The following is a 13,904-nucleotide window of genomic DNA, read 5'->3' as shown; positions in this document are numbered from 1 at the left end:
AAACAGATGATGATTTTCTGCACAAAGTTTGTTTTCCTCCTGCCACTGTAAAAGTCTAAAGACACTTGATGGTTCCCAGTGCATCACTGCTATCCATTTACAGAGACAACTTTCTTCTCCAAAGTTACTGCACAGTTTTATGGAGTGGATGTTATTAAAAACCCTTGTGCTGTTATGCCTGTTTCCCTTTACTTATTGGAATTAACTATTTCAGTATAATTACTGATGTGTTGGAGAAGGTTGCAGGCAGCACAGAGAGGATTATAATTGTTTCACATGTGGAAATAGAGTTAAGAGATGTGTCTGCAAATATAATCATCTTCAAATTCACTTGCCTGTAGAATGAAGCAAAAGTCATAGCAGAAAGTGGTAGCAGTGACCCACCCTTTAAAAGAAGCGCAGGGAGTGCTTTGATACCCTTTTGCTATCAGCACATCAGGACAAGCCCTTGTCTAGCTCCTGATCATCTTACAGCACTTCTCCCTCTTTGGCAGGACAGCTGCTCCAGGGCCCTTCCAAATATTCCTGCTGTCCTACATGGGTGGTGGAAAAGCAGAGCTGAACAGAATATTCTGGGTCAGCTGAACCTGCTCTCAACTGTCAAGACACTGGATAAAGGAGTTAGTTCTTGAATCTCCAGTTTCCTTCACAGATTCACAGCCCCGCTTCCTTTGATCATTTCAAATGATCTGAAGCAGAAGAATGTTCTGTAAAATGGGAGATTTCACATTCCACTCGAGTCAGCCAAAGCTGTAACATTTCTCTCATCAGTGAGAGTGTCTAATGCAGAGGTTAGGCAGGACAGTCCTTCCCTTCTCCCTTCTCCTGCTAAGACTTTGATTCTGGGTAAAGTTTCCTTCAGTGTCAGCAGGAATCTCCTCAGAGCACTTTATTCCACAGCCTTTCCTAAGAACATGAAATATTACTGAGCTGTGGTACACATCAGTGATTCTCTGCTCAAGTCTGGTTCTTGAGCAGGCATTTTCCTCTCCCTGGGTCCATTTCTTTCTAGGTAATTCCTATGAACACAAAGGGAGAATCCTCATCTTTTGCACTCCAGCTAACAACAACAGCGTTAAATCATCTTGAAAATTGTCAAGCAAGTGCAGAACCCCCTCTGCAAAAGCTCTGTCATCAGCTTTGCCCTGGGGAGGCTGAAACACCTCACCCTTGCTCTGGGTGCTGCACGGGGGCTGCTGCTCCATGCCTTGGCCACGGGGATGTAACAGATGAGAGAACAAAGCAGATCTGAAATTCCCAGCTGATGCTCTTTATCAGACAGTTTGGATCCTGGAGGAAATGAGTCTGAGCCTGTGTAATTCTTAGATAACCAGAAGTCTGATCTTGTTCTGTGAAATCCAGCAAACGTCCCACTGACTTTGGGGAAGAGCTTTTGAAGAGGTGGGCACAGGCAGGATCTGACTCACCCTGTGCCAGAAACAGCATTACCGCACCTGAGCACTGTTAATAAAGCTAAAATACCCTGAATTTTTCCATGCAGCAATGTCTCAGTAATGTAAATGATTTATTTCATATACATATACATACACACACACACACACACACACACACACACATATATATATATATATATATATATATATATATATATATATATATAAACCTATATATAACCACTGCACAGCCTGTGGTTATATTTTTATACAGGGAGTTTCTGGTGGTTTTCAAGTGACATATCCATTCTCATATTACCAAGATCCAAAGGTAAAAATATCACTATATAACAAATGCAAATATTACACATATTTTATTTTTATGGTACTTGAACGCTGGAAACAATCACAAGCAGATAGTTGTTGGCTTAAATATTATAATAATCTTAACATAAGGCTCATTTTATTTCATTTTATGCTTTTTTGAGCTGATCTTCTTTTAGAGAAATATATGGAGCAGTCCCTGTGAAGATTTGTTGTACTGAGAAGATTTGTGACAATCTCCTCATCAAAGTGGGTTTTTTCCCTTTGGGAAGGCAGAAATTTTATGCAGGGATGAAAGCAGGGTAGCTAAACTTGTGTCTAAATTTGGCTTGCATTTTTACTTATTTATAATATAGACATGCACAATAGTGCCATTGTTTTCTTCTATATTACATGCAGCTATAAATAAGTAGGGGAATTCACAGGGAAAAAATCCATGAAGATTTCCCTTCAGGATATTCCATATGATTAGAAAAGAGCTGAAATTTTACCCCTGTATTTTTGCCCTTCGAAACAAGAGGATTTAGTTGTGGCATGAAAATTCATGACCTCTCTATGGGTCAGCTAAAATGTGACTTAGAGCCTCTCACCCTGATTATTCCCTCTAGGTGTCCCTACAGTGCCTGACTTTCCTCTGCCAGGGTGATATCAGGAATAAATTGACCTTCACAAGATCAGAGAGATTCAGTTTGTGAAGTGCTGGGGGACAAAGGGGACATCTGTGAGATATAAACCAAAACTGTATCTGCAAAAGGGAACAGTCACCTTTCCTTTGGGCAGCCCTGGCAGGAGCCTGCAAAAACCTTCAGTGTAAAAGATAATAGAGTTTTCAATAGCATAAATAATGCTCTGGACAAGAGACAAAATCTACTGTTATCTGGCAAACCTTGATTTTGAAGGGAGTATTCACTTCCTACCAGCCTGATTTACTTATACACCCTACACTTAAAACCTCTCCACATGCAAATTTCTCCCCATTTCTCATTTCCCTGGTGGTTCACTCACACAGACACTTGAAGCATAGAGATGAATGGAAAGGGTTGAATGGAAGATGCAGATCAATGTCTGTCTGAAGAGAGTGGCTGAGAGGTAATGGCTCTTCCTGACCCCATAAAAATCCGTGTCAGCCAACCCTGGCTGTCTCGAGTGGGGCTGGGAGTCACACACTGACACAGGCGAGGCCGTTCCTCTCTGTGGGCTCCGTGTGTGTGCAAGGAGCTCCTACAGCACCACGGAGTCCCCAGTGTTTGCAGCTGGTAACCTCAGCGTGGCCCCACCAACCTGGGCTCTCCTGTCCTGCTGTGACCCCCACCCCACGGGCCAATTCAGCAGCCGTGCAGCCCCCCAGGTGCTCAGCAAAGAGATGGTGTGTGGGCTTCAAGCCTTGGCTCAGTCCTGAAGGATGCAGGAGAAGACAGGGATGCTCTTTCGGGAGCCTCATGGCAGTGGCTGGGTATCCCTGAAGGGCAGCACCGGGAATACGAGCTCTGGATGTTCCCAAGTCCTTCCTCAAGCCTGGCCCTCCCATCGACCCTAAGGGAGAGAGTCAGAGAACATCCTTTTGTGTGCCTTTTATAGAGGCACATAACATCTATCCCGTATCCCCTCAACTCTCCAGGAGTAATGTATTTCCCAGGAATGGAGAAATTTCGGATGTCTCTGGAACCACGGGATCAGCTATGATAAGATTACACATAAATACACCAAACAAAGAAACAAACAGCTCTTGAGCTCCTTCCTTCCCCCAGCTCTCCCCTTTTTCCTAGCTTCGGAGGCACAATGGATTTCCGTGCTGGCCAAGGCGCAGGAGGGGAGGTTTTGCAGAGGGAGCCCCGGGGATGTTTTGCAGAGGGAGCCCCGGGGAGGTGCTCAGGTTTCCCCTGCCCCGGATTGGGGACAGAGCCGTCGGACCCCGGGAGCATCCCGGGCTGTGCGGAGCGGAGCAGGAGAGGAGGGGGCTGCGGGGCGGACCCGGAGCTCTGCGGTGGGAGGGGACAGGCGGCGCCGGGCGGGTTTATAGGGCGGCGGCGGCGGCCGAGAGCGGTCCCTGCCCGGAGCCATGCGGGGCCGGGGGCTGCTCTGCGGCATCGCCCTCTCGCTGCTGCTGCGGCCGCCGCCCCGTGAGTGCGGGGTGCCCGATCGGAGTGCGGGGTGCCCGATCCAAATGCAGGGTTCTCGATCTGAATGCGGGATGCCCGATCTAAATGCGGGATGCCCGGCCCGGAGCTGTGCGGCAGAGCTCCGGCTGCGGAGCGCCCGGGGAGGGAGGGAGGGTGGGAGGATGGATGGATGGATGGATGGATGGATGGATGGATGGATGGATGGATGGGTGAGTGGGTGGGTTTGGGGATCCTCCTGCTTTTCCTACAACCATCGCAGAGCTCCCTCTCCTCTCCCGGCCCGGTTTGGTGCGGAGGGCCGGGATGCTGAGCCGCTCCCGTTGTCTCCGCAGCCGCGGCCGCTGAGATGCAGCCCCAGGCCGAGGTGGTGGTGCCGCGCTGGGCAGCCCCGGGTGGCCCCGGCAGCCCCAAGGTAGGTCACCCCCAGAGCTTGGTCTCTTTTTTTCACAGACCTCCCTTTGTGGGGACGGGGGGTGGCGCGGGGAGCACAGCGCCTGGTGATGCGCGTTTTGGGGATGAGCTGTGGGGATGAGCGAGGAGCTGTCATTGGGGATGAGCGAGGAGCTGTCATAGCTCCTGCAGATCGCAGGGAAGGCTGTGTGAGCTGGCTGGTGTGTCTGGGAACTGCATTCCCCCTGCTCTCTGCCGTGCCTTAAAGCACGGTCTGTGTCTGTGAAAGGGGAGCGGGGCCGTTCCATCGGTGGCATTAGGGAACATTGGGGAATTCTTCTTCTGGATAGAAGAATCTGCTGTAGGAGAAGATAAACCCAGAAAGCCGTCTGTGTCCTGAACTGCACCAAAATAAATGTGACCAGCAGGTCAAGGGAGAGGGTTCTGACCCTGCACTCTGGTCAGTGAGACTCCAGCTGCAGTGCTGTGTCTGGGATCCCCAGCACAGGGACGATATGGACCTGTTGGAGCCAGGCCAGGGCTGAGCAGTGAAGATGCTCCAGGGCTGTGTCACCTCTCCTGTGAGGACAGACTGAGACAGTTGGGGTGGTTCATCCTGGAGAACTCTCTGGAAAGACCTTATAGCATCTTTCGGTACCTAAAAGAGCTACAAGAGAGCTGGAGAGGGACTTTTTACAAGGGCGTGGAATGACAGAACAAGGGAGAATGGCTTTGAGCTGGAAAAGGGCAGGTTTAGATTAGATGTTTGGCAGAAATTTTTGACTGTGAGGTGATGAGGCACTGGGCCAGTTGCCCAGAGAAGCTGTGGGTGCACCATCCCCAGGTGTGTGCAAGGCCAGCCTGGATGGGGCTGGGAGCCATCTTTCCTAGTGGAAGGTGTCCCAGCCCAATGGCATGGGGATGGAACAAGATGATCTTTAAGATTCCTTCCATTCCCAAACCATTCTCTGGTTCTGTGAATCCCAGCTGGGAGGGTGATTCACAAGGCAAGAGAAGCCAACCAGCAGCTCAGGTGCATTGGCTGTGTCTCAGACACTGTGTGTTAGTACAGATCTCACCCCTGCTGCTGTTCCATGGGGGGATGAAGGGATGTCTCAACAGCCTCCAGACTCTGACAACCACTGAGGACCAGATAGCACAAAACACAGTTCCCCTTCCCAGGCTTGGTGTCGTTGCAATCAAGAAGTAATTGCAGTTGTGAGATTGAGAGAAAGAGGAAAGTCCACAGGATGTTTTTTACATTGTGAACCAAAAAAAAAAAGGGAAGCTCAGCATTGTGGAGACATCCATTTGTCTTGAACACAGTGGTGCTATTTGGGAATTTATTAATGGGTCTTTTCCATAATATGAGGCTTTCTAAAACTTATCATTGTGTCCTTTTACACACAAAAAACCCTACAATGACTCCCTCATGATCTTAGTTCTTTTTAAAATGCCCTTGTGATACTGCCTGCAGGTTTTGGTTCTGTTATTGATAGTGATGGAAATACATCTGGAGAACATTTCCCCTCAAATAAATTTGCTGAGTCTCAGGGGTCACACTTGGTTTGTTTCAGGCAAGTTCCCGTTGGCTCTGAAATGAGTGTTAGCAAAGCTTATATACAGCTGGGATATTTCACTTACACAGCAATTGATGGACTGAAGCAGTGGGACTGCTGAAGGAGGAGGGAGGGTGATATTAGCAATAATGATGTTAGCACAACCCTTGTGAAGAGAGTTTATGATGATGGAGACCCTCAGCTATGGGCAGGGCAGCCTTACAGTGCTTTCCTGTTAGTGAGTGAAGCACAGACCTATCCTCAGATGAATTGTGCACCTGTGATTTAGTAAAAGAAGCTCTGCCTGTTGCAATTATCCCTTTTTGTATATCCTAAATGTATTAACTTGATTTGCATAATCTCTGTGGGCCTGATGCCACGTCCTGGAAACTGAAGGAAGGATGAGCAAAACCCAGAATATGAGCAGGGACCTGATGAAAAGAGATGTTTGCATATTGCTCACAATGGCAAGTGAGCATAACTCTAGGCTGAGAGAACATCCCATTCAGTCAACCTTGCTTTCTTTCACTTTCAATATTCTGTTCCTCAAAGTCTCCTCCAAAACTGATTTAAAAAATACTCTGGTTTAATAATTTCACCAATCCTCATGATTTCTCTTTTCTTCCAGCTGAATAAAGTGCATTAGTATATTCATATGAGCAATTTCTCTTCTGGGGAATTTGTTCATCCATTTTCTCTGTGAGAAAGCATTCAGACTTGGAAACCCCAAGGTGACTTTATGTAGTGGTTTTGCTTTGAGAGAGGTAAAACTGCAGACCCCAGAGCCTCTTCTAGTTTCTCCTCTAAAAATCTCATCCCATGCTTAAGTCTCTGGAATGATTTGGGGGTTTTATTGGGTTAGTGTATGCATTTACCATAGTACTAAGAAATTGGGGTGCATTCTGTTCAAATTGCACTGAAATTCTGTCAGTGCAATGGTTGGAATCCGGAGGCGTCCAAGGGTCCCTGTTCCCCGCCTTTCACTGGCACTTTCTGTGGGTAAAGGAACAAAATGAGAATCTCTGGAAGAGGCATGATTCCTCTCATCCTGAAATAGGCTCCTAAAAATGTCCTTCTGCTGGGACAACAAAGGCAGCTTTGGTTAACTAGCTCAGATATTTGACTCCTCAATCTCTGGGGCAGGCTGGGATGTCCTGTGATGCTGTGCTGAGCACAATCTGCAGCAGAGGGACGGGCAGGGAGCTCTTCCCATCCAACTGCACCTCCAAGCACCTCAGCACCAGGACCTGTTGCCTTACCTGAGCACTTTACTCCTCCTGAGACACCAGGTGGTGTCTCTAGCTCAGGTACAGCACCCCAGCAGATGCCTGCCCTGCTCCCTGCCTGTGCATGGCTGTGCTGGGGGATGCAGCAGCGTGCCTGGAGCTGGGAGCCACCCTGGTGCATCCCTTCCCTTCCCCATCACTGCAGGTCTGAAGCAGGAGGAAGGCAAGGGGTGGTTTAAGGTCAGCTCCATTTCAATTTGTACTTGTGGATGGGGATACATAAGGATGATGTGTGAGTAACAGAACCCTTTCCCCTGCACGCAGCACCCACTCCGAGCTGAAGTCACAGTGGAGGCAGAAGGTCAGGAGCTCGTCTTGGAACTGGAGAAAAACAGGTAAGTAAGTGTGCTTGTGCCCTGCATTGTGGTCCCACTTAAATAATGAATAAGGATTACAGTGAGGTCAACAGGAAAACCTCCTCTGACTTCAGCAGGGTTTGATAAAGACAGGATGTGGAAGTCCTTCACTGCATTTCAAGGTTATTCCGAGTCCCCTCAGATGTTAATCACCCCAAGAGCACATTATAGCAGAGCTCTGTCAGCAAAAAAACAGATGGTGACCTGGGCCTCAGTGTGTAAACTTATTTTTGCATCATAATTCTTCCTACATTAACTGGAAAATGTTGTTGATATGAAGCTCCCTATTTACCAAATAGCTCAGTGCTTTAGAGTCAGTGTGACTCTAATGAGGATTTCATTTGCTGTGATCCAAAGAGGTCTTTCTCTGCTTCCTAGGAGAAATGATCTGACAGTTTCAATTCCATTAGTGCCCTTCATGCTAAAGCAGACTGAAAAATGGGTTTTGCATTAACTGAAATGCAGCCTCCTCTCAGGCATGGGAGAGCAATGCTGTGTGCTGTCATAGGGTGGGATGCATATTGAATTCTGCTGAAGCTGCAGGAGATTAAGGTGGGGAGAAGGATTCTGGTCTGGAGGCCACCCCAGAAACCCTCTGCCCTGTGACTACATTAGTTTCCAGCAATGGAATAGCAGCTGGGAATTTAGCTGCAAGAAAATTTATCTTGTCTTTGCTCAGCAGTCCTTGTACTGTTGGTGTTTTATTTATTTTTAAATGAGTTTGAAGATTTATCTATGGAAATACAGCCAAATGTTTGTCTGCTAGAATGAGTGGGATAATAACCTCGGAATAATGACCCTGCTTATATTTTAAATGTATTTTATGGACATCCCAACCACAGAGACTGAGGGCTCAGCTTTCCTTCTTAAAGAGTGAAATGTCAGAAGATCTTACTAGTTCTGATGGCAGTGCCTAAACCTAAATTATATTCAGGGTGTTTTGGAGGAAAAACAGAGGGTTTTGGTCACTTTCTGCAGTAAAGCCTGAATTGTGATGGCTGATGGAAGATGAGTATGAGGTGTTTTCTGTAAAAAGTCACAAAACATACCGAGAGTTCCAGGGCTGCAAAAACCGGATGCTTTTCACAGGCAGTCCTGCACCTGTGTAGAACTAAACAGAAACAGCTACAAATTCTGTATTTTTCAGCTGGGAAAACAAGAGCAGGCACCATGAGCACTGCTAAGGCAGTCCTGTCTGGAGGAATAGCTGCTGCTGGTGACAGTGGCACTGTGCCAGGTCTGAACTGAGCCTGGAAGCAGCACAACCCCTGATGCTGCTGGGGGTCTCCTCCCAGGACTGCCAGGCCCTGCTGATTCTGCAGTTGCTATGCAAAGGTGAATATTTCTGGCACAGAAAGCTGGCCAGAGAAAGGATCCTTGCTGAGTTGATGTGTTGGAGGTCCAAGCTCAGTGATGTAAGCTCCAGGTGCTTGGGGGAGTGGTGCTGTGCTATTTCCAGCACAGAAAAACCCTTTGCTGGTGTTAGTAAACAGAGTTATAATAATAGAAGGTTCCTATTGTGTTTATTTCCTGAAGTGCATTTTCATTCATTGAGATGTATACACACAGGCTTGGGAAGTGTGTGCACACACTTCCACTGCAGGATGGATCTCCTTTACAAGTGCTGATGAAATAGCACTTGGTTGAAAACCAGCTGGTTTGGAGCTTTTAATTTTTATTTTCAGTGGAAAATGCAGGTGATTCATAGACAGCAGTGCTTCATGTTGGGAGGCTTGCTTAGCCTTGGGTCCTTGCTCAAGAAAGGTGATGGTACAATCACAAAATGCAATTAATGGAAGGGCTCCACTTCTCAGAGACTTGTGAAAGCGCTGGAGTAGTTTAGACACTTAAATTGAAAGAGGAATGATGAAACTCTGTGTATTTATCAGCATCCACAGAGCACTTTTAAGTGGAGACAAACCTCTTCTCCTTGTTGAAGAGTGTGGCAAGGCAGAGCCCAGCCTGCGGTTGCTCCGCAGACCCAGGTGCTCATTGCTGCTCATGCTTGTCTCACAGGGAAGCTGAGGTTCTGGGTGAGGTTTGGGGTGCTGAGCCACTGCAGCATCCAGGACTTCTTCTGGGAAGAGTTTGTGGCCCCAGGAGAGAAAGTGAAATCCCCCAAGTGGGAAATGTCCCTTCGAAGCTGTACAAAACCTGTAAGCTCCAGGTTGCAAGTTCACATGAAAATGGGCATAAGAGAACTGCAACTTCAAGGGAGGTACTTGAGGCTTTTTAAACTAAAATAAGAGAAATGGGCCATTTAATTGCTCCAGCTTAGAGGAGCATTTGGAAACCAGCTTTGCTGCTGAGGTTGGTGCTGTGCTCCCCCTCTGTCCCTGGGCTCCTTGAGGTGATGTTCTTGGTGGATTATGCAGCCTTATTGCACATTCCCCTCTCTCCTTCTGGAGAGACAATTGACAAAATTGCTTTGAAAAGTGAGGGAAGTGTCATGATTTATACTTTGGCAGGGATGCTAGCTTTGGAAGAAACATTCTAGTTTCAATATGTGGAAGAAATGTTCACACCACCCAATTTCATATTCCATATGAAAAGGACATCATGTTCATCCACAGAGGTGAAACACAGAAATTATTGCATATCTTGCTTCAGAGCTGTGCCCAACCCAGTGTTTTGTAATAAGCTCATCACACATCTGCATTTGGGCTTCATATATCTGTGAACACAATTATTGCATTAGCAGTTAACATAATATTGCATTATTTCCTGTCCAGGAATTTGATAAGAAATCAGAAGCACACTGGAGTTTCAAGCAGAGTTCATGATACAGTAACATTTCAGGATAATGACAAAATATATCACTCAAATGACTCTGGCTTGGTTTAAATGACTCAAATCCATGTCCTGCAGCTGTGGGATTGGAAAGCTCAAAGCTGCACAAACAACAAATTATATGGAGAGTTGCCTATAAAGCAGCTTTAAATTTGGCTGGGGCTTAGGAGCGGAAGAATCTGAGTTGCAAACTTTGGATGAAAAGTGACTTTTTTAAAAAGGCATTTGCATTTGTTAATAAAAAGCAGCTTTGAGCCAAGCAGGGACAGGCTGAGAGCCTCTCAATGTGTGTGGCAGCACTGCCTGGGGTGAGGCTTTTCTTAGTGAAGAGGAGAGCTCCCATTTGCACAGCAGAAACCTGCATGGAATTTGGCTTCTCACCTTGGTGAAGGAAAGGGAGCAAAAAGACTCTCCTCTCTCTCCTCTCTCTCCTCTCTCTCCTCTCTCTCCTCTCTCTCCTCTCTCTCCTCTCTCTCCTCTCTCTCCTCTCTCTCCTCTCTCTCCTCTCTCTCCTCTCTCTCCTCTCTCTCCTCTCTCTCCTCTCTCTCCTCTCTTCTCTCTCTCATGGGAAGAACAGGCTTGGGAAAGGCTCTCTCAGCTGCCAGGGGTATTGGAGGCTTCTCCAGGGGTGTCCCTGCCTGTGGATGAATCCCTGGGAGAGCCTGGGGCTGTTTGTTTCAGCTCCTCATTCTGGCCACTGCACTGGGTGGCAAAGCCCCAGTGGAGATGTGCAGGAACTGCCTGAGGACACAGCAAAGGAGATCCAGAGCTCACCTGTCTGACCTCAGAGCCATCAAAAAGTTGTTTTTAGGCCACTCTGATATGGAGCAGCATCATTTCCCAGCCCTGCTGGCCCTACCTGGGTAGGTGACAAGCGCTCCCACCCAGCCTGGTGCTCTCAGTGGGGCAGTAAAAGATCTGTGTGTCACTTGTATCCCAGTGTTTCCTGCTTTTGCACATTTCCAGGGCCTCTCTACCAACTGAGTGAGGAAGTTGCTGCCCATTTCTGAGCAGGAAGGATATATGAGATTATTCCACTCATGGGCTACACATCATCAGTGTCTAATGGGCTTCCTTCATGGGCAGGGGTTAAGGGTTATGCAGAGGGGAAATTGAGTTTATCCTGCTCTACTGTCTCTTGGAATCATCAGAAAAACAGGGGTGGGATCTGGAAAGCCACAGCTGCTTTTCAGCTTCCTGATTCCCTCAGGATATTCAGTGATTCCTCTGTGTGGGGCAGAGAGGAAGAGACCTGGAAATTAAACCTTTTAAATCTTTTGTGCGCTGACTCATTACCAGCCAGTTTTCCATTTATTTCATTTCCTTTTTCCTTTATGGTTCCTATTGGTAAGTCAAGGGTCTATGTGATAAATCTTTCTTGGGTCTGTAGCACAATTTACACAGTGAATATCACAGCTGATGTGGGTGGGAGAAGGGGATGGAGAGTCTTTAGTCTGTGGTGCTTTCCCAGGCCTTAAAAATGGCTTGTTTAGTTCCACCTCAATAGTTGGAAAGCCACTCTTTCCTTCCAAACTGCTGTGTTTACACAATAAACATGTTCTTAGTAAAAGCTCTAGAGGAAGGCAGCTTAAGAGCTCCAGGATTCATCTGGATGGAACTCACCAAGAAAAAAAAATTGGATTTCATCGGTTTTATGAAGTGCCAGGTTTTGACTGCAATATTCCTGAGGCTTGAAATCTCCCATTTCCCACAAGAGGTGGATATGGAAAGCGGGCCTGCTTGTGTTGTCATGAGTCATGTGTTGGTGGTGTTCAACATGGGGCCACTTCAGGTTTTGATAATAAATTCTGGCTTTAGGGAACACTTAAGTGACTGAGAGGCAAGAGTTCACATTCCCCTTCTTACCCTACTTGGATCCTGCTGAGAGGCAATGGAGTGGGACCACAAATTGTAGATGGAAATTTCGTGTCTAAAGTTTCTTGGGAAAATCAATTCCCTCCACCCCCAGATGCTGTCAGCCTGGTTGGGCAGATTTATTGTGATTTGAGGAGAGGGACAGGGAAAGAGATGTAAGAGACTGCAGGCTCCACTTTTCTTGGTCCCATGACTGAAAAATCAATGCCAATGTTTCTCATGAGAGCCTCATGGACCATTTGGCTTTTGTTTTTTTGGGAGGAAATAAAAACCATGTCCATCTCCTAGAAACTGCTGGGGTTTCTAAGCTGGCAGCTGTCCATGCAGACTGGCTCCTCTGTAAAATGAACCCAAACAAGGTTGCTGATGGGACCAAATTATTAAAAGTCCTTCTTGCACTAGTTAGTAAGAAAATCAGAGTGCTGCTGGGCACTCTGGGTGCCTGTGGGTGATCTTTGGTGCAACTGAGTGCGTTCATGGCAGCCCTGAGCTCCTCTTAGTGCTGACAAGTGATGTTTTATAGGCAAAACTGCTGCCATTTATCAGCAAAATAGGGGTGAGGCTCTCTAGAGCAGCTGGGAAATGTGCACTCCCTCAAGAGGCCATGGCCATGCAAGCAGGGCCCCAGCTTTCCTCCTGCTGTTTTTGGGAGTGTTTGGGTGCAGCCCCTCTCCCTCCAGCTGCTTCTCTGCTCCTCAGCAGGGTCCAGATGAAAAAGCCACGTCCTCTCCCTGTCCCCAAGTGCCACAGGGGCAGCTGCCTGCCAAGAGAGCTGAGAACCATGTCAGTTCATGAGCGAAGAATGTGACCCCCAGCCCCAGCCGAGCCTGGCTGCCCCTTGCTGCCAGCTCTGCACGCAGGGACAGCGCAGGGAGGAGGAGGCTTTGTGTCAAACAATGATATCATTGAAGGCTGGAGCAGCACCAGGATGTGGCTCCAGGACAGCCATCAGCAGGAACTGCTCAGGCCATCTGTACATGATGGCACCGAGCCACTCTCCCTTCTTTTGGCTTCCTCGCTCGCATTCAACCTGGCTCCCAGGGCTTCCCAGGGAGCAATCCCTGCCAAGAGCAGGATATTCCACCCTGAGCCTGGAGGCTGAGCTGGGTGCTGGGGCCTGACTGATCCTGCTGAGAGCTGGTCCCTGTTGGAAAGGTGTGACTCCTCTAGAGCATCCCCAGCTCTGGTGTGCAGCTTCCCCTGGCCCCAAAGCAGCTGCAGCTGCTATCGGCTTTAGCAAAGGAGAGTGCTCCCTTCCACAACCAGCTTTTTCTCTGACTTCATCAATTCTTCATGCTGATAACTCCTCTAATGAGAGACTCAGCCCTGCCTTTTAGGAAGATGATGTGTGCTAGTGATCTGCCAGCTGCCTGACTGGATCTCAGAAGCCTTTAAGTGATGTTATTTTGCATCCAGACTTTTGCAGCTTCAGTGTGAGCTGCTGGAGAAGTGGTCACTACAGAGTCATGTAATGTAACTGAGAAGAAAAAAACAAATTGTGCTGTTTTTTCCAGACTTTCCTTCTCCAGCAAGGAGGTGAAATCTGTGTTTTTCTGGAAACTTCCATCAGTGCTTTGCAGGTTTGAGCTCCCCTGGAATTCACTGCTCAGCCTGGCAGGGATGTTGTTCTGAAATGATGGCAGAGAAGGTTTTGGGGTGTGGGTTGGGTGTTTCTCTGATGTTTATCAAGCAACTGGTACACGTGGAAAAGAGAGGACTGGCTGATAACTCTGGTGCACTCTTGGTGACAGAAAGTTTTTTTGCTGTTTATTTACAGTTTGGTGGAAAGCTTGGTGCTTGCTAAAGAAGC

General features: G+C 47.5%; 1 protein-coding gene across 1 annotated transcript in view; it reads left to right on the top strand.

Annotated features, from left to right (window-relative positions):
• Positions 1-4,176: 4,176 nt before the first annotated feature.
• ADAM19 (ADAM metallopeptidase domain 19) overlaps positions 4,177-13,904 on the top strand; it is a 31,622-nt gene continuing 21,894 nt past the window's right edge. Inside the window, exons 1-2 of the mRNA XM_059483597.1 lie at positions 4,177-4,250; positions 7,338-7,408. Coding sequence (XP_059339580.1) covers positions 4,185-4,250; positions 7,338-7,408 — 137 coding nt within the window. The 5' untranslated portion in view covers positions 4,177-4,184. The remainder of the gene's footprint in view (positions 4,251-7,337; positions 7,409-13,904) is intronic.

Source organism: Ammospiza nelsoni, chromosome 16 (assembly GCF_027579445.1).
Source record: "Ammospiza nelsoni isolate bAmmNel1 chromosome 16, bAmmNel1.pri, whole genome shotgun sequence".
NCBI lineage: Eukaryota > Metazoa > Chordata > Aves > Passeriformes > Passerellidae > Ammospiza > Ammospiza nelsoni.
The sequence above is the reverse complement of the archived record's forward strand: the minus strand, read 5'-3'. Positions and strand labels throughout refer to the sequence as shown.